Below are 26,658 nucleotides of genomic sequence, written 5' to 3'. Positions count from 1 at the left end.
TTTCGCGGGATGTTATATTTTTAGTTATATTTTTAGGTGAATTGCTAAGTTTTCTTCAAATCTGGCGAGAGAGATAACTCGTCCGAAGGCTTTAGTGACCTAGTTTTCCTTTTTGTTTAGAGATAACGCGACTAAATCGGCCATTTACCACGATATGGTAACAAACTTTGGCGGACGGCCGCGACTTACGTCTTCACGCCGCCGCCAATTCAATTCTTGCTACATTCCGGTCCGGTACACGATTCTTTTATATCAAGATTACACGCCTGGTATAAATAACTGTATTCACTGCTCTGAAGCTGGCGTATCATTTCGCACACTGCCTATTGTTTACGTTTTTCCCTGTTTCCTTCGTAGAGGGCCACAAATATCAATTATATCATAGTTAATAGAGGGAAATGGTTATGACGCCTGGAAAAGTACTTAAGAGTAAGTTTTTTTCGCTATTTTGGGGGATGACAATGCACAAAACCTGACAAATTTACAATAGGTGGTTACGTGTGTTTATGCAACTAACCAATAAAAACATTGCGATAACGTTACTCGTGTATAGTGTATGAGCGCAAAACAAAAGATGTGCACTGTCATGGACCTTCCAACCTAAATATTGGCCTCATTTGTTTGCTCCTGTGATGTTTGCCGGGCTTCTTAACCATTTCCCTCTATTACTATGAGTATATGGAACAAAACCTTCCTCTGAGCTGTTACAACCTTAGATAACGCAGCAGCCATGAAAGCAAGCGGAAGAAATTTTGTGCTGTTATGCACTCTTTACCTTTTCGCTTCTGGAGGTAGGCTTCATAGATGTTGGCGTTCCCTTTTCTTTGTCTTGTTTAATTTCTTGTTTCTGAGTTAAATAGCTGACCATTTGAAAGTTTCCTTTTTATGCTTGTAGCAGAATAGTTTTAATATTGATGACGTACGTACTGACCTGTGCTTGTAATTAAATGGAAACAAGCCGTTAATTTATTTTACTTAGTCACTAAGTCAGCGTTTATAAAGGCTTGAGTAGTTTTGAATTTTAGGAATTTTTCTACACAAGATGCGTGATGAAGTTGCCTGGATAGTTTTTTAAAGATTTTAAATGACATGGTTCCATGGTTTTTCAAAACTGCGATTGAGTGTACTACAATGCCGTGGTCGATGGTTCTATTATACCTTAGTATTCAAAACACAGACCTTACTGACTGTCGACCTCCTTTTCTTTATTTTTTAAAAAAAATAGCTCTTTGTCGGCGTGCTGGGCCGTGTAGTGGGTCAGTGGGTCAGTGAAGTATGTTTGTTTGTCACACCAATCAGGTTTCAGGTACTATCAGAACCAATCACATTGTAGTTTATAAAGGGAAAGCAATCTGACAGTCGTAGTGAGCGACTATAATATTTCGTTCGAAGATTTTAGATTTGAAGGATGCGGACTTGGTGAGTTTTGAATTAACCCTGGATTAAAAACGTGTTTTTTTTTAACGCTCGCTTGCTTACAATGCACACGCCGTCAACAAAACAGGCAAAAGGCCCAACAGAAAATTGATATTCGTCTTATTCGATCGATATTCGAGCGTTAGTTTTGGAAAGGCCAGCTTTCCTGACCGTAGTAAAAATTACATAAAAAATTTGCATAAAGTAGGTTTGAAGAATTATAATGTTTTCATTATGATGTTAATACTGTGGATATGTTTACAAAGAGTCGAAGAAATGGAAAGGAATCTTCTTTAGATTCCTTAATATTACTGGAGACTCCGCAGCATCAACTGCAAACCGCAATTAATTTAATAAGTCTTGCTAAATTCACCAAGCAAGCGTTTGTGCTTATACCTTTAAAACATCTCGTTCAAACATTTAATGAACCGGTTTAGGTGTTAACTTTGCTGTTAAAAGCAACTACGATCGATAGCAAAAACAGAATAAGAGCGTGCCATTCCGTGACAATTTGATAACTCAATTAGTTCTTGTATGTTGAATGACAATTCCCCCCACAATTTACGTTGTGAATGAACCAAAATCTTTTTTGAACAGTTCTGACATGATACAAATACTCCAGGTGTACTGCGCTTTTAAAAATAACTATCCCGAAGAGATGGTTTTTGATTTGATTTGTTTATTACTTCGTTTATTACTTTTCGTTCAATGACCATTGAGCGAGTTACGGTAAATAGAGACATTCGCCTGCGGCTCATGTTTTTTTACATTTCCCTCGTGTTCTCAAATGCCCGTCGTGTTTTATGACAGTGTAAAACATGGCTTGGGCTTCTTTATTTGTTAAAGAAGTGTGTCGATTTTCATTTTCGCGCAGTTGGCCGTCAAAGTCGCCTGTCACAAAGAGTAGAATGTTTGCACAACATGTTTTGGATATATTTTAGATTTAGTTAGTAAGACACTTCTCAAGACGTCAGCAAAACATTGGCAATGTACTAGTACGGTGAGGGTAAAAGGCGGAATGAGTTTGCGGCATGTGGCATGACTTGCGGAATGGCATAATTATGCGGATGTAATTTACGCGGAATGACTCATTGAAATAAATTATAATGAAAAGGGCGCCACAATTTTAAAAGAGAAGCCGCCTTGTTAAATCGCTGCTGGCTCAAACTATCAAGGACTGAGCAGTGCAGTATGGACAAGGAACTTCCATAGAAAATCGTTGAAAAGATCATTTCAACGTTCAAATCACCGATTTACGCCGAATAGAACCACAGAAAATATTTTAGCCACTTACCGTGACGCTTCCAAGGACTTGGAATATCGATTATGCGTTGCTAAAATAAGCGGCTGAATCTTGGCCGAGTAGTTCTGTTAACGTGAACAAAAACTCTCGTCTATTTGCCTTTAAAGAACAGAACGATATTCGTTCTAAAGTTACGTACTTCAAAGCAAGGCAAACAAGTTCAACCCACTTGAAAAAAAAAATTTTAAAAAGACGGCGCATTGAATGAAAGACGGAAGTGACCTGTTGTTAGTCGCCCGCGATATAATGAGGGTCCTGAAGGGGTAAAATGAGAACTGGGATTTGCATATTTTTACTGGGATTTGCATATTTTTACTGGGATTTGCATATGTTTTTACTGGGAAAATGGGATTTGGGTCACTGGGACTGGGATTCACAACCAGAAAATGGGAAGCACTTCAGAACATGAAAAGAAACATAAATATCAGGCTCAATAATATTCCTTAAGGCATAGTTACAATGTTCAAAACTCTGAATCGAAATCAACGCCTGCACGCAAGTGTCTTTCAAGTGGCGGTCAATTTTCCTGTCAGTGATTTAGTTACTAAGCGGAACAGCTATGACTGAGCATGCTCAAACTAGCGTTATCCAATATGGGCGAAACACATCCTCGTACCCAGGGTCTTCGTTCCCTTTGAAAAGCGATCTGGAAACGAGCGAGCCTGGAAGGTTCTGATTGGTAGTCCAAAAATATCGGACTTTCGGTTGAATTGCGCATGCTTAGCTTTAAAAACCATGACTCAACGATTTTCTTGGTGTTTACTTCCGGCCATTTTATTGTTTTTAAAGCCAATCAAAATCAATCTTGCAACGGAGCTGCTGACAGTCGCTCGTGTCGTCAAGATTGCGCAGTATGGAACGAAGACTCGAGGTACGAGATTGGACGAAACACGACGGCAATTCCTCTACTAAACTAGTAACACACACGGAAACATTCCTCTGAACTGCTCACTCAAAGAACTGGAGAAAACGTTAATACGGATGTGTTGAGTTGAGAATTTCAGAAAGCGAAAGGGATTCACCAATTTCAACTAGCAGAAATAAAAACAGGATTTATCTTATTATAGGAAATTAACGCGTCATTAAATTAACGCGAATTTCAAACATTCGCGTTAATTTAAGTCGCGTTAATTTTTGTTAACGTTAATTTCCGCAGTGTTAATTAACTGGAGCGTTAATTTCCATGACCTTAATATCTATGATTTTGGCCCAAATTTATCGTTACAGTCCAGACGTTCGTAACTGCAAGGAAAAAGCATTATTTTGTCAAGGTGAAAATCTGCCGCTATCCCTGATACTGCGAAGAACGCTCGAAGTTTGAAAAGTACCACGAACACGTACATTGTACGCCTACAAGTGTTGAAATAAACTTGTCCCTGTTGTTAACGGCGCGTTAATTTCCATCATTTTGAAATGTTTCTCCCTCTTTCGCGTTAATTACCTTTATTGGGAAGTAACTTTTCCTTCAATTCGCGTTAATTTAAGTCGCGTTAATTTCAAATACCTTAATTAACACAAGCGTTAATTTCCTATAATATTAAAGGTAGGACAATTAAAGCAACACAGTTACTGCACGTATAGTGCCTTTAATCCTTGATTTTTCTGGGATTTACCAAAAACTGCCGTGTTCCAGGAATCGTTTCTTTCTAAATCAAAACTTGCTACGGGTGGGAGAAAGCTATTGGTTTCATTGACGACAACTCCTTTTAGTATATTTCTAGCTTTTTATTGATACGGCGATGAAAAGATCGTGACACGGCTTCTCTGCTGGTGTGACACTAGTTCACACTAGTTACACCGCAGTTGATTTTATCGATGTGTGTCTCGTGATCTTTGCGGTAAAATTAAATTTATATTTAGCGGATGATTTTCTTTTCCTAAGAGAAAGCCAAGTATTCATAACAAGTAGGCAGTGATAATTACTCGCCGGATTTCTTATCGGAAAATCTGCAATACGAGCCGGCTAGATTTGAAATACGGTACTTGTTTTTACCATGCAGCCGGTGAATATGAAAAAATCGCTTCTCTCGATGGGCGGTCGGCTGTCGCTGAGTTTATATAGCCTTCGTAATGGCAGGGGAAAAGCTAGTTACAGGCCCGCAAATGATCCCGACCCGCAAATGATCCCGGGACTGCAAATGATCCCCAAATTGGACCGCAAATGATCCCGGGACCGCAAATGATCCCAAAATTGAACCGCAAATGATCCTCGGACCGGAAACAGTCGCCTAATCGTAAAAGCTGGATATGCGTGGACTAAAGAATTTGGACAGGGGATTTAAATTTATTTAATCCATTTCTTTATTAATAATACAACAATTAGAAAAACAATTAACGCGAGAGAATGTACCGTATTTGAACGATTTACTAAAGTAAATTCAAAACCACAACTGTATCAATATAGCTGATAAATATGCTCCGATTAATAACCAAAAACGTGACATAAAGTTTAACAATCCAAACAACAGAAATATGAACTCTCTCCAATCAAGGGATGATTTATTTGCGGCGAAATGCTTTAAGCTGATAGCCATTCACACGCAGTCACGCAGCGTTCATAGCGACATTATAAATGTCTAGACGTAAAGTCTGGAAGAAAGTTGAGTTTAAATAAATTCTGACACAGGCAACTAAAAATTCTCTCAAAAACTGACTTCATTTTCGCGTAGCTTTCAGTACAGATTAATTGACAGTAAGAAATTTGCACGTGCAAAAGTTGAGAGCTCTGTGCGTGCGGTATACAAATAAATTTACCCAGAGACGCTGTAACCGTTTACTGTATTTCATTTTATATTTGCAAGAACGAATTGTGAAGGAAAATGTGTTTTCAAATAACGGTTTAAAAATCTGTCATAAACTCCAAAATTCGCACGCAGAAATTTTGTGCGCTTCCAAAGAAAAGGAGGCTCGTGTCTACCAAGGCAGCATTGTACAGGAAGTGGCTAATTAGACAGCAGAGGCGTCTTCGAAGATTCATGTTTATTTTTTAGGTGCGTTTTCTAAATGAAAACTTAGATAGTCACATGTTAATTTTGTTATTTCGCGCGTTATTTTCACCGCTTTTAATCGTTGCGTTTTATTATGCCTGAGGCACTTGGTCTTTTAAAAAAATATATATCCATAGACGATTCATAAAGTCCACGCCATTCCAAGTATTCTGTTGTATCATTTACACAAATCATTTCCGGTACTGGGATCATTTGCGGTCCAATTTGGGATCATTTGCGGTCCCGGGATCATTTGCGGGCCGGGATCAATTGCGGGCCTGTACAGTTCGGCTTTTCGCAGCCTGGCGTTCGAGACGAACCTGGAAGCGTTGCGTGATTTCGACCCGAGCGGTTGCGAAGAGACCAACGAATAGCGAGGCTAGTCGACTTTCAATGAAACAAATACGCCGTAGTGTTCCAAATCTCTCTGCTTTGTATCCTGTACATTACTAAATCAATCATTCAACACGTGATGGACAAGGACAAGTAAAAGCTAAAACTCAAAAGCGGTACAAAAATCACAGGCAAAATACACTTCACAGCAAAGATCTAACAGAAAATAAATTCAAAGGTCCGGGTATTGTTCTACTTTGCACGCGAACAAATGTTTTTAAGAGCTCATTTTGGCAATATTTACATTAGGCCATCCCAATAAAATGCGTCGTTTCCCATCGCCCGACCGACCCAATTTTTTCGAAATGTAAAAAAAAAAAAAAAAAAAAAAAAAAATCCAGATTCACTTGTCAAAGAGGCAAGTACTTCAATTATTTACAAGCACACGATCTTGTTTTATTAACAACAATTGGTATGATGTGATGTCCTTGTCTTTAATTAAATAACATCGATACTAAGTTTTTCAAAGGATGTTTCGTGCCAAGGGCATTAACGTTTATTCCAACATTCTCAGCGAGATCGACTGAAACAAAATCTATCGGCTGTGCATCTCCTAGCTTCTTAAATGACTCCAGACCCCTTAAAGTGTTCATTCTTTTTTTGTTATTATTGCCCTACCGACCGACCCACCATCACAAGAGACGGGGCAGTGGGAAACGAACATTTTATTGGGAAGTTTGTACAACGCTTTAATGTACATATATACAATGTCATGTTCCGAATAAAAAGTGCTTCATTTTTACAAAAACACTTTGTTGAAGCCTCAAATGTAATAAATGTCCCTAAATGTAATAAAGGTCCTAAGTGTAATAACTTTTGGTCCTAAATGTAATAAAGGTCCTAAGTGTAATAACTTTTGGTCCTAAATGTAATAAAGGTCCTAAGTGTAATAACTTTTGGTCCTAAATGTAATAAAGGTCTGTAGTGTAAGGTTACATCTTAAGAAATCATGCTTGGTGCTTTTCTATGTATTATATTCAGTTTGAAACCTGTTTTATGTTTACTTGCTTCATTTTCTTTCCAGTACTGTAAGATGCTATTTCGATTTTGTCATGAAGCAAGCAACTAAATCACGTGACAACGTTCATCCACGCGATCGATCACTTGACACTAGAATACAATTTTTTACCTGATTTTTTAGGAAGTTTTCGATTGTTTGAACCGTCGTGCTTTATGATAACTTTTGTTAACTCGAATTTTAAAAAGACTATTGAAGCAACAAATATGATACTTTTACTTTTCGTGCAAACGTACTAGACTTTTGTTTTCTTTTAAACCGCTCTGACGCTTCCAAGTTCAATTTAATTTAACTACGGTTTTACTGGCGGCACAGGTCTACAAGAATTGTACAGCATTAACAAGCACACGACGTCAGGCTTAAGAAACCAAATTTTTCTAAACACGTCCCTGTAATGTTAACTTTCTGTAGATTGGATTTTGGTTTGAGGTTAAGACAGTAAACGTGATAGTCTTCAGCTTCTTTGCAAACAAGTTTAATTTGATTTTTTTGCGATTTTAAGTTGGTGCCACAGAGTCTACAGGAATGCTTCCGCAGGAAGAAACATGCAAGGTTTGTAAGTGTCTCAGCATATAAAGTAGACTCATCTGCACATGCATTTAGCACAAAGTGTTTTGTTCCACAAGGAGAGCATATTGCTTTCTGAAACAGATATATACCTGCCTCGTACCCAGACGCCTCTCCCTTGTTTGGGGAAATGGGCGCTTTCTTTCTCCTTCGCGTGGTCCCTTGCGCTTCGCGCTCGTCACCAGTCACTCGCGTTTCGCGCTCGCCTTGTGTTATTGCAGCGAGAATCGAGTGCGAAGCGCCTGATGAGGAGGCTGGATATATACCTTTGTGCGCTTTATATGAAAAGTAATGTAGGTAAACTTCCCGTTTTACCAAGGACAGACGATCAGGACCCCCCCCCCCCCCCCCCTTACTCAGGAATAATTAATAATTATTGATATAAATAAATAAATTAATTAATTAATTAATTGGCTATTGAAAGTTTACACCTTTAGCCTTAGGGCGTAAGGGGCTTAGCGTTTTAGCGGGCTACAAGCCCAAACAACCATCAATTGTTCATTCTGCACTATTGAGGATTTTGAGTAAACTACTTCTGTTGTTACCTACATGTGTATAAGCGTCTGTTGCCGTTGGCCCATGTCCAATAAGACATGCAAAATAAAATAGATTTTGGCACATTCTTTAAGGCAAGCGGTAACTGGTTGTTAAAGTACATCATAATCTGGATCCCTAAGATACATTTTTAACTCCTTGCTTTTATAAAGAGAAGCACCGTGCATGATTTCATGTTTAGCCGAACCTTAATAACACTGAAGGCCTTTATTTTATTTAGGGCCGAAAGTTGTTACACTTAGGACCTTTATTTCGAATCATTACATTTAGGACAAAAATTTATTACACTTAGGATCTTTATTACATTTAGGACCAAAATTTATTACACTTAGGACCTTTATTACATTTAGGACCAAAAGTTATTACACTTAGGACCTTTATTACATTTAGGACCAAAATTTATTACACTTAGGATCTTTATTACATTTAGGACCAAAATTTATTACACTTAGGACCTTTATTACATTTAGGACCAAAAGTTATTACACTTAGGACCTTTATTACATTTAGGGACATTTATTACATTTGAGGCTTCAACACCGCTAAAACACTTAGCCCCTTACGCCCTAAGGCTAAAGGTGTAAAGTTTCAATAGTCAATTAATTAATTTATTTATTTATTTAAAATATCAATAATTATTAATTATTCGCGAGCGCGAAACACGAGTGACTGGTGACGAGCGCGAAGCGCGAGGGACCACGCGAAGGAGAAAGAAAGCGCCCATTTCCCCAAACAAGAGAGAGGCGTCAGGGCACAAGGCAGGTATAAATATGTTTCAGAAAGCAATATTCTCTCCTTGTGGAACAAAACACTTTGTGCTAAATGCATGCGCAGATGAGTCTACTTTATATACTGAGACACCTACAAACGTTGCATGTTTCTTCCTGCGGAGGGATTCCTGTAGACTCTGTGGCACTAACTTAAAACCGCAAAAAAATTAAATTAAACTTGTTTGCAAAGAAGCTGAAGACTATCACGTTTACTGTTTTAACCTCAAATCAAAATCCAGTTTACAGAAAGTTAACATAACAGGGACGTGTTTAGAAAAATTTGGTTTCTTAAGCTTGACGTCGTGTGCTTGTTAATGCTGTAGAATTCTTGTAGACCTGTGCCGCCAGTAAAACTGTAGTTTAATTAAATTGAACTTGGAAGTGTCAGAGCGGTTTAAAAGAAAATAAAAGTCTAGTACGTTTGCACGAAAAGTAAAAGTATCATATTTATTGCTTCAATAGTCTTTTTAAAATTCGAGTTAACGAAAGTTGTCATAAAGCAGGACGGTTCAAACAATCGAAAACTTCCTAAAAAATCAGGTAAAAAATTTTACTCTAGTGTCCCGATCGCGTGGATGAACGTTGTCACGTGATTTAGTTGCTTGCTTCATGACAAAATCGAAATAGCATCTTACAGTACTGGAAAGAAAATAATAATAATAATAATAATAATAATAATAATAATAATAATAATAATCATTTGTATAGCGCCCTTTCCATACGTTCAAGGGCGCTTGACAATGTGAAAATGAAGCAAGTAAACATAAAACAGGTTTCAAACTGAATATAATACATAGAAAAGCACCGAGCATGATTTCATGTTAAGCTGGAACCTTTAATACACTACAGACCTTTATTACATTTAGGACCAAAAGTTATTACACTTAGGAACTTTATTACATTTAGGGCCAAAAGTTATTACACTTAGGACCTTTATTACATTTAGGATCAAAAGTTATTACACTTAGGACCTTTATTACATTTAGGGACATTTATTACATTTGAGGCCTCAACAAATGTTACTTACCGTATTTTCTCGATTAAACGCCGGGCCCCGAATAAACGCCGGGTCTCCGAGCTAGAGTTGTAAGTAAGCCTTCCAGGCATTTATTTGAGGTGTAATATGCTTTAGGTATGATGGCAAATTACGTTCATGTCACAAATAATGATTTAAAAGCCTTGTTTAATAAACATTTTGCTCCAATAAACTGCACCATTCAAATAAATGCCGGATCAACGAAGCCAAGTTTGAAATAAACGCCGGGGGCGTTTCATTGAGAAAATACGGTATTTGGTATGCAAATCTTATACAAATAATAGGCTGAATATTACTAAAAGTTCTATTAGCAACAATGTAAATTTTTCCTCGGAAAATAAGAACCTATTAAAAACCCAAATAGCCTTAATTTGTGTTAAGGACCATTTATGAAAAAAACTGTTTAGACTAACCTGGAAAAACTAGGTTCTTACTCCCGGGTTTTCACTGTATCTTATTATCTTGGGCGAAAAATCCCAAAGAAATTCCCCGGGGGGGGTACTCCAAAAAAGTTTTATACGGGGAGGCTCCGCCCCAAGTTCTAACCCCTTACCCTTTTATATACCATTTTTGACCGAAATTGTACCCCTTCCGTATACCTTTAACTGAAAAAAGGTGCCCCTTTCATATACCTAAGAGACATGGCGTGGACTTAAAATAGCACGTTTTCTTGTCATTTTTATGTAACGCTTAATAAATTAAAATAATACAGCCATAAATTGCGTCTTTTCGAAATATTTTAATTTAATGCCCTTTTAAAAAGCCAAATGACAGATTTCCATACCCTTTCATATACTTAAACTCGTAAAATACCTACCCTTTTATATACCTGAAGCCTGAAAAAGGTACCCCTTTCGGGCGGAGCCTCCCCGTATAGGCCGTTATATGGAGTACCCCCCCCGGGAGAAATTCGGCTTGAATATGAACTGGTATGAAGTGTTACTTCGCTCTTTTATTGAAAAAGGGCCTTCGGTTACTAAAATGATCGCAAAATAAAAAGCGATGGATATAATTTTTTTAAACTTGTCACCCCAAAAGAAAAATAAGTATGTAATAAAATGTCCGATTTTCAAAGTAATTGAAACATTCTAAGCAGTTTTAACTCAGGTAAACATTGCTCTTTTTTTTTACCCTACATAGGATCGATGGCTCATTGTACGTCTCTATTGTGTCGATCCCCTTGCACTTGTAAATTTCAGCACATCTTAAATATGTATAACAGCTGCATGTTTTCCGAAAACTGTAGAGAAACAATCTATTTAACAAAACAAAATAAAAACAACAACAAAGAAAAGGTTAGTAAAGCACTTGTATCATATTCAGTCTCCTAACAGTTTCAAGGCCAAGGCCGAATTGTAACAATAATCTTCAACAATAACTTATTAGTGATTCATGCACCATGATCTACTTGAATTTACAAATGTTCGCGGCTTGAGACAATGGAGACAGATAATGAGGCAGCGATCCGATGAAGAATGAAAAACAGCGCAATGTTTACCTCCGTTAGGCCTTATTTTGATATATCGGACATTTAACTTCAGAGCTTTTGATGTTACAGCTATCAGATTTTAACATACATGAAGGAAAATACAGACAGAAAACATTTGTAATTTGAAACCCTTACGAAAAGTTAACTGAAAATAGGCCAATTACTAAAAGCCTTTTTTGCTGTTAGCTTAATAAGTTAATAAGTAAACTAATTAGTTAATTGATAATGTGAAGCACTCACGAAAAGCTGTCACACATCAACCATTGCAGATCATATTACTTCAACAGGCCACATTATTAAATGAGACCCATTTTGGCAACCGAAATCCGTGAACATATATACATTCCAAAAAAAAAAAAAAGGTAAAAAACAAAAGACATCAACAACAACAAACAAAAAGACAAAAAGCTTTTAATCAAAACTATAACAAAATTCTCGATCGGTGATTGGTTATCAGCAGCCCGATTTGAGCACTAATAGGACAGTGTACGCGTTATGCTTGTAATTGGACAGTGTAATAGGACAGTTTACGCGTCATGCCTGTGTAATTGGACAGTACGCGTCATTTTGCGCGCGCTGTTGTTGTGCATTTTGTTGAGTAAACTGTTATGTTTTTCAGTTTTTATAAAAAGACGTTAAACCATTTGACTAAAAATTAGTTTGTTTTTCAAATTTTGTCATAGTTTTGATTAATTGGTAACAGGACTTCGTGTCGTCCAATTCTGTCTGTAATCATACTCGTGATTAAACAAATCGGACTCCCGCTTCGCGGTCGTCCGATTTTGTTTATCACTCGTATGATTACAGATCGAATTAGACTCAACTCAGTCCTAGGCCTATTACCATTATTAATTGGATACTTTGGTTTATGGTTAAAATGTCTTTCACTGAGCATTCGATATCCGTCACCCCGAAACTCCTAATTCAGACTTTAGTAGGCCGGAGCTGAAACTATTTTTTGTCAATGTCTAAATCCAATTTATATTACCTTAGGTCTATTTAACAAAAATTAAAAGGGAGACCTCAAAACATAGCATTTTTTTCTTTGTAGATATAATTGAAAGTGCATTTAACATTATTCAATTTTTTTGTTGTACTTATTAAATAATATATTGGTGATGCTGGAGGTAATGATCACGGCTCATACTTCTGTCTTTGCGTTTTGACTTAACATAAGCAAATGGCGTGTTGCTAAGAATATAAAATATAAGTCCACAATGCTGAGGAAATATAACTATAGCTAACACCATCGAAAGTATCTAGACAAAAAAATTAGATTGTTTCATTAGTTACTTACGTTAGTTACGTTACGTTAGTTACGTTCTCTGCGCTTGGCCACGTTAGTAGATGGGATTTTGTCTGCTCTGTCCAAGAAAGTGTTGAACACAGATTGCTTGTGCTGTGTGGGATGATGTGAACCGAAATTGAGGCATTTGTCAGTGTGAGAATGTTTCTTTCAATATCATGAATCCTGGCTGCAATTTTAGTATATTTCGGAGAGATCGTAGGTCAACTGTACTGTGCACATTCAATCCTTATTCTTCATTCTTATGTACATGTACTAAGTTTTAGATGTGTGCTGTAATGAATCCAAACTGTTCCAAAATATTACGATAAGCTATAAGCTTTCATTCTTTTATTCTTGCATTGATAGACTGTGCACCAAGTTTTACTGGTTCACCTAATAATGGAAATCCTGTGTATCAATTGCAAGGAAATGACGTGACCTTATCATGGTTTTACAACTCGGATGGAAGAACAGTTACTGACGTAGAATGGTCATTTAATGTCGTACAGTTGATTGCAACTAAATTTCCAAGTGGAGCTCCTGTCATTGGGCCAGCATATCAAGGAAGAGTACAAGTATCAGGAGATGCTACAATAAAATTGTTAAATATTCAGGAAAAAGACAGTGGGAAATATGAATGTAGAGTCTCGTTCACTACTTCACCTCGGCGGATAATAAATGAGGCTGAGCTAATTGTAGTTGGTAAGTTCCAGCATCTTAATTTACTTTTCTCTTTAATTAGTGTTATATTGTCTTGTAACTGAGTCAGGTTATGTTTTTTGTTTGCTTTGTTTGATCACTTAAGTGCTGGGGAACGTGTACAGGAAACCGATTCTGCATCATCCCAAACTCGGATGGTGAAATTCACACAAACGTTGTCTGATATTCCCGCAAACTTTGAATTTTGACAACCAAACATGTCACACCCAATTTCTCAAACTCATTAACAATTCTACCGTTAAAAAAAGGAAACCAGAACTGTGACAGTGGTTTGGATTTGTGATCCGCTTAATTATCGTAGACTTTGACGATTTAATTTCTCTGTTTTTATGTAGTTTTTGTCTCTATTGAGATATATCAAACACTCGAGAGAGTGGTTTAACACCTTTTCAAAGAGCCTCGAAGTTAGTCAGAAATACTCCGCTGCGCATCGTAATTTCAACCCTGCTCTTGTCTCTTGTATTTTATATATTACCGTATTTTCTCAATTAAACGTCCCGGCGCTTATTTCAAACTTGGCTTTGTGAACCCGGCGTTTATCAAAGGACTGCAATTTTCTGCCAATTTTTCAGATTGATTAATTGTTACCGATCTTTGAGACCAAGGAGCAGTTTGTCAAGGTGGGACGAATTTTTTCTTCATTCTGCCTCGAAAATTGTCCCTGGGTATCCAAAGGTGATTATTACCCAAAAGTATATTGTTACGGATTGAATAGTTTATGTTGGCCATCAATTTTTTTTAGCAATTTTTACCCGGCGTTTATACGAGGCCGCCGTTTAATCGGGGTCCGGCGTTTAATCGAGAAAATACGGTACTAGAACATATCTTCACGCCACGTTCCCTAGATGCAACCAAAAGTGTTTGAGAAAAGTACTTTTCCCTTTTCAGACCTAGGTTACTATTCCTGAATAGTTGTATTAGTATTACCATGCCAGAATACTTACAAAAATGTGCAGCGTGCTCCACTTTTTCTTTTTACCTTAGTACAGTGTCATATGGAAGATGGGATTATATATGCAATTATATTTTGTACATGTACAGTTACAAATACACTGTATATAATTATGATGTGATATGTCTGTTTTCTCAGTCCAGATAAGTGCTTTAAATAAACAAATTCTTGTCTCACAGTTTGGTGTTGATATTTCACCTTAAATAGTTGCACCACAGATCACACTCAGATCATCAGGACCAATCATAATAGATGAAGGAAATTCAAGAACTTTGTTATGTGTCGCCACTGGTAATCCCAAACCATTGATCACATGGTATAGAGGCAGTACAAAGGTTCAACAAGATCCCAACAACTCAAACTACACAATAACATCAGCTAACAGGAATCATGCAGGGACGTACAGATGCGAGGCTGTTGTTACTGCACCTGGACTGATCGTAAACCCTGCAGAATATACAGTTGCTGTAACAGTGAGATGTAAGTCCACTAAGAATGACTTGCTGTTAATAAGACTAGGATAATATACTGGCAGCATACCATCGATTGCATCTACCCATGAACGTATACGCTTAAAACATGTTTTCATGTGATGTCAAACGTCAGCTACTCTGCGTTTCAGGTGTCAAAGTTTGAAGTTAGCAGACCGAAACGCGAACTTTTGCACTCAAAATGCTCACCATAAATACTGAGAATGGGTGAAACTTTACGCTAGAAATGATTCAAGTGAACCTGTGTATGCATATCGACACAGTTCAGCATCAATTTCTCGGAAGAAGTCTCTATATCAAATCTTTCCGCCATTTCAAAACCGGAATGTGTTGAACTTTCGGCACGAAAGTTGCTAAACTTCAAACTTTGACACCTGAAATGCATAAGTTTGACGTCACATGTTTTTAGCGCATGCGTTCACGGGTACATGCAATCGACGGTATAATTGTACATGTACTGTATGATTGTGTATGTGCACTTTATAACCAGCCAATTCAAAAAGAAAATTAAAGAAAACACATGGAGGGGACAGCAGTCTGTTTTCAAATCATGAATCAGCATGTCCCTTCCCTATCAGACGTACTTAATCAAGATCAAGACAGTCACCATTGTTTTGCTCATGTAAATGTTTTTCAGGCTAAATCTGTTTTAACCTGAAGATAACACTCTTTTAATCACTAGTCTTATAAATCAACAATTTTGAATGGTTGTATTTATTGGGATTTCCATATTTTCTTATAACCTAAAATGGATTTACATGTATTGGTCATTGAAAAAGTGTTATCTTAAAGTTCAAACAATTAACCTAGGTTGGAAACAAATTAAACTGAAAACCAATTTGGCCTACAACATATAATGCACTGTGTTGATCTTGTTTATTGAGGTACTGTACTCTTGCTTTGGTACCGGTAAATCATCCGACAGAACTATTGGCAAACAATTCCAGTTTACACTGTAGAACCTGAGGACTGAGGCAAATGGCTCCTTTTATTAGGAACTAGAACTTTTACCAAAGGCAATGATCGACAACAACAGGTTTCAATATGTTAAATATTTATTTACTGACCCCAGACTAGGCAATTTACACCACCCAAAAGAAATAGTCTCAGCATAAAGGTGCAGCTTATACACAAGTTGTTTTGGTAATATTACTTGGGGTGAAAAAGAAAAAAAATATTTTCAGTCAACATTGGCTTTGACACATTACTTTCATTCTTTTTTTCAGTCAAGCCCCAACACAGAGTGAACAGTTTGCAAAGTAATCAAACTGAAGTGGAAGGAAGAAATGCAGAATTTTATTGCCGTTTAGAAGCAGTTCCCTCTGGTATCACATATAGATGGTTTAAGGGTGGCAGCCAGATTTTTGATTCTGGAGATTATACCATTGACACAATCTCGGATGGACAGAGACTGACAGTCAATCAAGTTAAAAAGGGCAGTGCTGGACAATACTCTTGTGAAGGACAAAATACGTTAGGAACTGGAGAGAGGAAATCTGCTTACCTCCTAGTCAATTGCAAGTGATGTTTTACATTAATTATTATACATGTACATTCTAAACTTCACTATCTGTCTGAATTCTGAGAATCATTGCAACCTACAGATTAGTGAATGATCTGCTAGCAGATTATTCACTAATCTTTAGGTTGGCTGCGCAATGCATGATTTCCGAGAGGAATGTGGGACACATCTGACAGTGAAGGAAATTCATAGTTTGTCGGTTCGCTTCTTCAACCAAACAAAACATTAAGGTCATTGCCCCGAAATAAAACTGAACATAGATTTTTAACCAAACTTCGCCTACTGGTTTATTACTTCAAGGGAACTTAAATTTTGAAATAAAAAGGGGGGTCACCAGATTCGTTTAGGAGCAGGACGACCATGTATATTCCATATAATTCCTTTATAATTCCTCTGCGAGTACTGGCAAAGTACACTTTTTTAGCGATAATTTATTTTTCAAACACATGAATTGATCTGTTTTCATTTTACAGAAAGAATTTGATCGCTACACCCAAAATATGAGAAAAAATTGATAGGTCACCAGGCTTGTTTAGGAGAAAGTGACAATTTACTTCTCTCGCGGACTAAGCGGCATAGAAAAAAGCTGCCATTTTGTTGATGTGCTCGATCGCGCGCGCGCTAATTACGCGTAAAATTCTAGTAAGGATGCGCAATGCAAAACAGGGCAATGACCTTAACCTTAATTGAAAAATTGCTGGACAATATAATTCTCGGAAGTCGGAAGACACAAAATGACCGACAAAGATTGCAGAGGAACCACAAATACTTTGAGAGATTCAAAAGCAAGACGGCAAGTAGGAATTAGAAGAATGGTTGAAGTCGTTTTGTCCTTATTTTTTCCAGAAAAACAATTTTATAAAACAATTATTAAATTCCGTTTTGTGATAAAGAAGAAGAAAAAGAAGAGTGCCTTTATTTAAATAGGGTTGCTCTTTCAGTATCCGGAATAATCAAGATCTCGGTAAGTGTTATCAGCCGAAGCCGATAAAACTTACCTTGACCTTGATTATTCCATATATCACAAAAACCTCATCCAATAACTGTTTATTATTTTATGTTAAAAAATGCAGTATTTTGTTATGCCGCGAAATCAACACAAGTGTCAAAAACAACAACATTTTTGAAAAGATAATGCTTATAAAATGTAAGTCCTCTAATGACTTGCTGTTAATAAAATAAATTAAAATGATATACTGGCAGCTTATGCATCAGTCAATTGAAACCCCGGCCCCCCGACCCCCGGGACTTACCGGGGAATTTAACATTTACCAAGTGATAAAACCCGGCTTATTTCCCCGCCCTAGGGGCCTAGACGTCTGTTAAAAGCCCCGCATAGAGGGGGCATCCGAATCGACTTTCAGGAAAAAAAAACGGACAAAAATCTTGATTTCGTTGCAGTAACTAACAGGTTTTTAAGAGAGATGCTCAGTGTGGTCTTTCAAGAAAGCTCGTTCTAATTCAATGGAAAAGATTCTCTTTTACTGATAAGCACATCAAACAGCCATGGGCACGACAATCGCGCAGTTTCTGCTGTCATGTCAAGGCCAAAATAGAAAACAAAATAGAAGAAGGCTATCCTTTGGAAACGATTTATTGTCGACGTCTTTTAAACTCATGTGGGACACAAGAAGAGACAAAATAGAAGAATTTCATCTTAAGGTAAACAGCTTTCACCCTACGATATAATTCACGGCTGAAATCTCAGAAACAGAAGCTACTTTCTTGGAGACGATAGTGTACAAAGGTGGCAGATTCCAAGTACAATCAGTCTATTTTTATCGTGCAAACACATTAAATGCAAACCCAGGCGTCGCTAAAGGCTTTATCAAGGAAGAAGCGTGGAGACTTTTAAGAACGGATTCCTCAGAACGAACATTTTGAGAAAAGCATTTAGTCCTTTATGTTAAATCCCGGCTGCCGTCCCCGGATCAGGTGATCGCGTGCTGTTAAATCACCGCTCCACGGCCCCGCTCTACTGACATTTTTTGTTAAAACCACCAACCAACGGGGCGAACGCGCCGTTAAAAGTGCGTTAAATCCCGGCTTTGGACGCGTTAAATCCCCGCTAAGTCCCGGGGGTTGGGGGGCCGGGGTTTCAATTGACTGATGCATTATCTCTACATAAATGAATGAAAATAACGTACAGTACATGTGTATGTGAGTTTATTAGTCAGGATTGCTCTATGTGTAGTGAACCAAACATTATGTTGTGGTTTAAATTTTACCTTCGTTTTGATTTTTTCAAACCAGTTTAGTTTTTTTTTTTTTTTATGAAAGACACTGCGGAAATTCTGTAACATTGTTAAAAGTTTAATCCCTTCCAAAGATTAGACAGGGTGGGAGAAAATATCAAAATAATTTGGTTTCAGGATTCGAAAAGTGGGCATTTAAAAAACGTTGAATTCCACCTAGGGATTTGAAGACATGCTCAAACAGATTATTTTAGTCCGGGAGCTAGGAGCACAGAAATGATGTTTTGCACTTCAAGAGTACTGTAAAGGTTTGACGACGGATTTCAATAGATTAAAACCTCCTCTTTCACGCTAGGTAGTTTGGGGTTTCAAATTGTGGTATACGTTTTGACTTATAGCTATGTTCGTCAGTCAGTACAGGTCATAAAAGGTCTCACATGAGAACGAGGCTGAAATTGCCACTCAATTTATTCATAGAAACTTATTAAATAAGAAAATAAATGTTATCCACATAACTGATAGGACTCTATGAAAGTCGATTTTATGAAAAGTACCTGCGCTTGCAAAGAAATCACATGATATTTGTTCACGTTTTGTGTGATGTGTCACGGCATCTTTATTCTTTGTTACATAGGAACAGAAACTCTTCGCTCACATTCATCTGCAAACCGTTTGCTTTTTTAATTTGCTCTTTTCATACTAAGGAAAGACAGTATTTTAAAATTCATCACTTGCTGGCGTTAAAAACTTGGCGAAAGCCGTTAAAGTGGCGCCTTTTAACTAAAGCCTCGCTTTGGTGTTACCAGGAAAACGAACAGGGATAATAGAGTGTTATAATATTGATTCCCTGTTAACCTTCTTTCAGCATCAATGCCCCCTTCATCAGCCTTTGTTGCAACACCAACGCCTGTGTTACCAAGGACAACACAGCCACCCACCGTCGGTAAGCTATCTAGCTGTTGAATCCTTAATATTCACTGAAGATAGTCATGAAAAACCTCATTAATGGTGTGCTAAACTACTAATTCCCTATTAATTAACCTTTATCTTCAGTCACGCTGGGATCATCGCTAGCACCCAAGCCCTCTTCATCATCAGTTGCTGTATCATCAACACCACCAATCTTCATCGGTAAGATACACTAGCTGTTCACTCTTACTTTTTACCACGTGGGGCTAGCTGAGCTCTCATTTAACATCTTTTCTGGGTAGAACGTGTTGGATGGCTGAAGCAAGGTCATCATTGAGTTTTGTAGCGATTGCCAGAGGTGCTTTTCAAGAAGCTTAAGTACTGTTCCATGTAGTCCAGTCCCTTGACTCTCTCTCCTCGCGCGCCCTTTATAGGAGTTGAACCCAGGCGCGCGAAAGAGAGTCCAGGATAACTTGCATGCGCATGCGCCAGTTTTCCCCCCAAAATTAGGGGGAAACCATATTTCAGTGGCAGCACTTTTGAAAAACGCGCGCGCACAGATGACGAGTTCAACTACGCGAGCGTGTACTAAAGCATGATCACCGGAATAATTTTAAAAACCGACACTCACAACTACCTACACTACACTACACTACACCTCATCTCATCCTCAGCACTGCAAAAACAGCATTCCTTACACCCAGTTTCTGCGCCTCCGCCGTCTCTGCTCAGAGGACGATGATTTTGTTGAAAAATGTGAAGAAATGACCACCTTCTTCGCAGACCGTGGCTATCCATCCGATCTACTGCGCAATGATCGTAAAAGAGTGAATTCCATCTCACGCCAGGAGGCACTCGAGAAACGTGTCAGGCAGAGCGAAGAAAGGATCCCTCTCGTACTAACCTACCACCCGCTAAGTTCACGCATTAAGCACATTTTGCTTAACAACTTTAACATCCTGATGAGTGACCCAACGACTGCAGCAATATTTCCAGCACCACCTATTGTTGCATATCGATGCGATTGCAGCCTAAGAGATCTCCTGGTACATACCTCCGACCGCTGTGCGACAGACCAACCAGGAACATTCGCGTGTGAACACCCGCGCTGCCGCACATGCCAGTACACCACATCCGATGTACATGTACCCGGACCGAAATGCTCAACTACTATCCGCGAGCACTTCAACTGCAAATCGGAGAACATTGTCTACTGCATATCATGCCGTCGATGTTCAAGGCTTTACATTGGGGAAACTGGACGTTCTCTCCGCGAGCGTTTCGGAGAACACCTACGAAGCGTTGAAAAGAACACACCCGGTTTGCCTGTAGCGGAACATTTCAACTCCCCCGGCCACACTCTATCAGACATTGAAGTTAGAGGACTAAGAATGTGTTCTGGTTCCGGAGCGCGACGGAAGCAAATTGAAATGAAAAGCATTTTTAAGCTCGGTTCAATGCAACCGCTGGGCTTGAACAATGCTTTTCATTTCATTTAAACTGGGCGCGCGCGCTCAGGTTTCCGCGCGCTCTTGGGACTTTTAAATCCAACATGCGATCGCGTACACACATTGGAAAACGGTTTTCACACTGATGAAGGGCTATGCCCGAAACGTTTGTGTTAATTACACAAAATGACACTGTTGAAAACATTCTTTGAGGGTTTTTTTGTTTATAGTACTAATTTGAAAGTGTCACGCATCTACTGGGAATTTTTTAACCCGCATTTGTCATAATTTTAAAAAAGCCTATGACAAATGCGGGTTAAAAAATTCCCAGTAGATGCGTGACACTTTTAAATTCCCGATTCCCTCTATAGCGCGCGCCTGCAGGGAATCACGGTAGTTGTATTCATCAAATCATGCGCGAGACTCACAAACGTGCATCGTTGCTAAGTCTCGCGCATGGTTTGATGAATACAACTACCGTGATTCCCTGCAGGCGCGCGCTATAGAGGGAATCGGCTATTGGTACTATAAACAAAACAAAAAAAACTAAAAAAATGTTGTCAACAGTGTCATTTTGTGTAATTAACACAATTAATTAAAAAAGCCTAGCTTGCCAGTCAATGTCGGCTACTTAAAGCTAACGGACAAAACACAACAAATCGCTATCCGTCAACTATTCCTAGTATTATGTAGCTGTTTCTAGAATTGGTTATGGATGCAATTTAGCACATTTGTTTCTTGCATTTATTCGCGCGCATGGTCGCGTAGTTGAAGTCGTCATTTGAGCGAGCAGTTTTAATCTAGCGTCTCAAGCAAGTGACGCCACGCGCAATAACTTCTGATTGGTTCGTTTTGAGCATGCGCATTCAAGTTATCATGAACTCTCTCTTCGCACGCCTGGGTTCAACTCCTATAAAGGGCGAGCCGAAGGGAGAGTTCAGGGACTGGACTATGTTCCATGTGGCGTGTCATGTGCTATGGTGCAGCGTTTACATGTGAAGAATAGTAATAAAATTTAAAAAGGGTACAGTTGGTTACGATTGGAGTTCAAGTTTCTATTTTCTGTCGACTGCCGGTCTTTTCTGTAAGGAGTGTAGGTAGCTGTAGAGAGATTTAGCGCTAATATAAATGTTTCCAATTCGGCGCTCTCGCTTTGCAAATGAGATTTTTTAGACAATATTTACTTTACTGGCTCCTGCTTTTAGCTTTTTTAAAGGTTTGTCACTGACTGTGTTTTTGATGTTATTTTCCAAGACGTTTCGGCTTCAGCCGAAACGTCTTATAATAAAAGCCTTCATCAGTTAAAAAATCAAAGCTTTCACACGCGATTTAAAATAGCAGCACGATAGCGCGCGCTTTAAAAATAACGTGTAAAAGTTTGAAACAAAAGAACGTGGCGCGAAGCTCATGCGCGTGACAAGAACTTGTAATGCTTTGGGATGACAGCATGGTCGTTCCCAGAGTGCGGATCCTTAATGGACAACCAGGCTTTCAAAAAGAGTCGCTTGTGGTAATTTGGCTCATGTCCAACTACCTTTACGGCATTAAAATCCATGTGATGATTATTTTCATGTACATGAGAGAAGATCTTTGAGTCATGGTCGAACATGGCAACTGCCCGTTTGTGTTTGTGCTATACTAGGGCTGATCGGGGAGCCCATCGCACATCCAAAGAGGGTTCGAACCCCTGACCGGACCAACACTCAGGTCCTTAAAATAACTGAGGAGAATGTGCTGCCTTGTAATTACATCTGCAAATGGTTAGACATTCTAGTCTTCTCGGAAAAGGACGATAAACCGTAGGTCCCGTCTCTTGCATCTTTTATTATTACCGTATATCGTTATCTTAAAGCAGGCGACGTTAAAGAACCCACACACTATTCGCAAAGAGTAAGGAATGAAGCTCCCGGTGTTGTGGTCTGGCCTTTGTGTGTATGTAGTAAATAACGGTATGTGTACAGCTCTTTTGAACATATACATATGGAAAATAAGCTGCGTTATCATTATCATTACTGCAAGCCAATTTTGAAAAAAAAAGGGCTCTTTTCCGCCTCATTCAACGTTTTCTTTTATATTTACAGTGGAGCCCTCTGTTACCAGTACACCAGTGATGTCATCTTCGGTCGTGCCACCCGTGACCATTCCCCCTGAAATCCAAAGGTAGGCGAAACTACGTTCATTATTCCATGATGTTTGTAAGCGTGTGTGCTTTTAAAAACCTTATTAGTCTCAATCGTGCAATGAAAGGTAAATTGATTTGATTGTTGGTTTACTTATTTCTTTGTTTATTTTGTTTGTTTGTTCGTTCGTTTCTCCACTATGTGCTTGTTTGGTCGGTCGCTTGGTCGGTCGGTTTAAAGGTAGGTAGGTAGGTAGGTAGGTAGGTAGGTAGGTAGGTAGGTAGGTAGGTAGGTAGGTAGGTAGGTAGGTAGGTAGGTAGGTAGATTGGTTGGTTTATTCGTTCGTTCTTCTGTAAAAAAGCTTTTCTTTGACAAACTAGTACTGATCCATGAGCCGATAGATCGATCGATTGACTGATTAAGTAGCTTTTAAGCTACTTGATCAGTCAATCAATCGATCTACAGTCCTTAAAAGGACTGTATGATTATTATTAATGCCTCCTAGTTCATGACCATGAGAGGATTAACTGGATTATCTACGTTTAATTTTCAGGGTACTTGTTGATCTACTCCGATCTCTCATCCAACTCATACATAGGGTAAATATTTCATTCGATTATGTTTCAAACAAGAGGAAAGAAGTGTAAGCAATAGAATTGTAGTGTCGGTGCCAGTAACACACGTTTTTGGAACACAAATTGTTCTACCTACACAATGGAAGATCTTATAATCCCAAAACATGGGTTCATTTGAAGGCTATGTTCACACTTGGTGCCTGCGTATGATTCTTGCAGGGCACTTATGTGAACACTCTTGAATTCCGGTACGCCCGGTAAAAGGTCTCGACTTGGACACTAAGGCTGTGTTCACACTTGGCGCAGGGCACGGTGCCCGAGTACGATTCTCACTGGGCACTAAAGTGAACATACTATTTTTTTCAAGTACCCACGCCATAATTCAAGCACGGTGCCCGTGTCCGAGTACAATACTCGGGCACTTAATGGTACTTGGGTACTTTGGTTTCTTGTGTGTGAACACAACGCTATTTTTTGCCGGTGCCCAGGTACTAGTGCTCGGGCACTAAGTGTGGATACGGCCAAAAGGATACCTGTGTACTTGGATACCAAGTGTCTGAACTCTGCATCATTTTGTAACGGTGCCCTAGCAGTAGTGCCCTAACAGCCTAACACAGTTAAAAAAATTGGTTTCCCGGGTTAAATCTCAAATCAAAGCAAACAAATTTCATACGTAGCTAAAGAGGTCTATTTAGCGCGCAGAAAAAGTCGCGTGTTTATTCTGGCCGCTCATTTACTAAATAACAGCTTTTGTTTTCTTAGCTTCAAGCTCTTCTCGGAGGATCATTTTCTCCTACAGAATTCGAAATCTTTCGAAGTAAGTGAACACCTTGCACGAAGTTACCTACTGGTAGTTAAACTATACAGCAAGAGTGACGAGAATTAATTTTCTTCTTACAATATTAGTACATTGTCAAACATACCAGTGGTGAGAACAAAGACAATCATCAACCAGCAATTTTGTTCATATGTACTTAGCTAACATCAGAGAAAACGGGCAGCTACATTCCATAACAACTACCATGAAAGTAGGAGTTAAAATGTCAATTTGTTACGCATATATAACATAGATATTTAATATATTTTGTCTAGTCTTTGTCCAGTATTTTTGGGATGGTATATTGTAGTTTCTGTTCTTCTTCCACTTTGTTGCATTGATTAAGCTTTTTCATTCTGTGTAATTTATATATAGTAGATGTATTTTGTAGTCCTGTAGCTCGTCTGTCTAGCTCTGTACCGTGTACGGTTCCCGCACAAACCATTCACCGTCGAGAAAAATAATGATTTTCTTTTTTTTGAAGATGAAACGCTGCAGATTTTACAACAGGCACAGGATCAGCTATTCTCTCCCAGTTCTTCTCAGCTGAGAAACTTCCAAAAGAGGTCAATACCGGAATTATCCACTCCACAGGATTTGGTTCAAGCACTGGAGAACATTCAGCGAAGGCTGTTGGGTTAAAAACTTTATACTAGGAAAACCGCGCCTTAAGCAAGTTCTTGTTAAAACTACTTTTCTTGTAGAGAAGAAGTGTGTTTACGGCCTTCGTTATCCCCCACACTTTTATATGTTTTTAAAACATATAATCATTCAGTACTTTTTTCTGCATGTTTCTCTATGCTCTAACGCCATCGTTTAACTTAAGCAGCTTTATAGACAAACCGGGAATACAGGTCAGGAATAACTCGTTTTTTCAGTCACTGACATGGTAGTCTTACAAATAGCATAAGCGATGCAAATTAAACTTTCGGCGAAAATATTCACCAAGGAACACTAATTCCCTTCCGCTGCTTTAAAACTAGTACATGTTGTCAGAGCTCATAACGTATGATAATTTTTTTTTTCGGAAAAGATGTAGGCTTCTACGAGGAGACTTATTTTTTTCTGTAAAGCCCATTTTATACACTTTCAAATGACATATTGTATGCCATACTGCTGTAAATTCTTGTCGAGATATAAAATAAACTTGAAATATGGTCCAATTTAGCCTATTTTGTGCCTGCTGAAAATGAGTTAAGGTAATTCCCTAGAAATAGAACTGCTCATAGATTTCCAACCAAACTTTGCCAGTCGGTTGTTTACCTTAAGGGAAGTTAAATTTTGAAATAAAAAAGGGGGGTCACCGTATTCGTTTAGGAGCAATAAGACCTTGTATTTACCATATAAATCCTTATATTTCCTTTGCGAGTACTGGCAAAGTACACGTTTTCGGTGATAATGAATTATTCTGCCATAAGAATTGAACTGTATTCATTCTATAGAATGAATTTGATCGGTACTTCCGGAACTAAGAGAAAAAAATGATAGGTCACCGAACTCGTTTACGAGAAAACGATGATTTCTCTCTCGCGCGAGCCAAGCCGCATAGAAAAAAGCCGCCATTTTGTTTATGTGCGCGCGCTAATTACGCGTAAAATTCTGCGCAGTAAGGATGCGTAATGCAATACTAGGGAATCACCTTAAAAACTTGAACTGACATTCTACTTGAATGATTCTTTGTTGGTTTTGCCATAAGGCATTTTATTTTCACCGAACTTTGCCTTTTGGTTGTTTATTGTAAATCTTGAAATAAAAAAAAATATATTAAAATTTTATTTTTGTTTAATTTTTCCCGAGATTTGACAAAAAATACTTGAAAACTTTCACTAGCATAATATGAAAAAATGAGTAACATTGACTCAAGGAGAAAATTATTGGCGTGTTCAGGAACGAAAATGGGGAGGAGAGGGAGGGTCGATGAAATCAAGGAGTTCATTGGGTAGGGGACTGCATCTGTATACTTAAGCATAACAGGTGTTTTCGGGGGTAGGGGATCAGATACAATATGGTCAAAAAGGTTGGTTTCCTCCGACTAACACCAACCCTACACGATAAAAAATTACCGGTTCCTATAGTATCCACTTTAT

The 26,658-nt window shown here is 38.4% G+C and overlaps 1 protein-coding gene across 1 annotated transcript; it reads left to right on the top strand.

Moving 5' to 3' along the window:
• Window positions 1–600: 600 nt before the first annotated feature.
• LOC144663938 (protein turtle homolog B-like) lies at window positions 601–25,722 on the top strand. The gene is made up of 10 exons (XM_078525036.1): window positions 601–791; window positions 13,189–13,524; window positions 14,702–14,974; window positions 16,212–16,502; window positions 19,568–19,645; window positions 19,756–19,833; window positions 23,141–23,219; window positions 23,733–23,778; window positions 24,517–24,571; window positions 25,056–25,722. The coding sequence occupies exons 1-10, from the start codon at window positions 731–733 to the stop codon at window positions 25,211–25,213; spliced, it is 1,455 nt and encodes a 484-aa protein (XP_078381162.1). The 5' UTR covers window positions 601–730; the 3' UTR covers window positions 25,214–25,722.
• Window positions 25,723–26,658: the final 936 nt, after the last annotated feature.

The sequence above is a fragment of the Oculina patagonica genome, chromosome 8, assembly GCF_052425735.1.
Source record: "Oculina patagonica isolate OP01 chromosome 8, crgOcupat, whole genome shotgun sequence".
Classification (NCBI taxonomy): Eukaryota; Metazoa; Cnidaria; class Anthozoa; order Scleractinia; family Oculinidae; genus Oculina; species Oculina patagonica.
Note: the sequence above shows the minus strand (reverse complement) of the source record. Positions and strands in the feature narration are given on the sequence as shown.

Excerpts from the sequence above, each read along its gene's own strand:
- LOC144663938 (XM_078525036.1), top strand. The coding sequence starts at position 731 with ATGAAAGCAAGCGGAAGAAATTTTGTGCTGTTATGCACTCTTTACCTT. Across the intron at positions 19,834-23,140 it reads AACACCACCAATCTTCATCG|TGGAGCCCTCTGTTACCAGT; the intron begins GTAAGATACACT and ends TTATATTTACAG. Across the intron at positions 23,779-24,516 it reads TCATCCAACTCATACATAGG|CTTCAAGCTCTTCTCGGAGG; the intron begins GTAAATATTTCA and ends TTGTTTTCTTAG.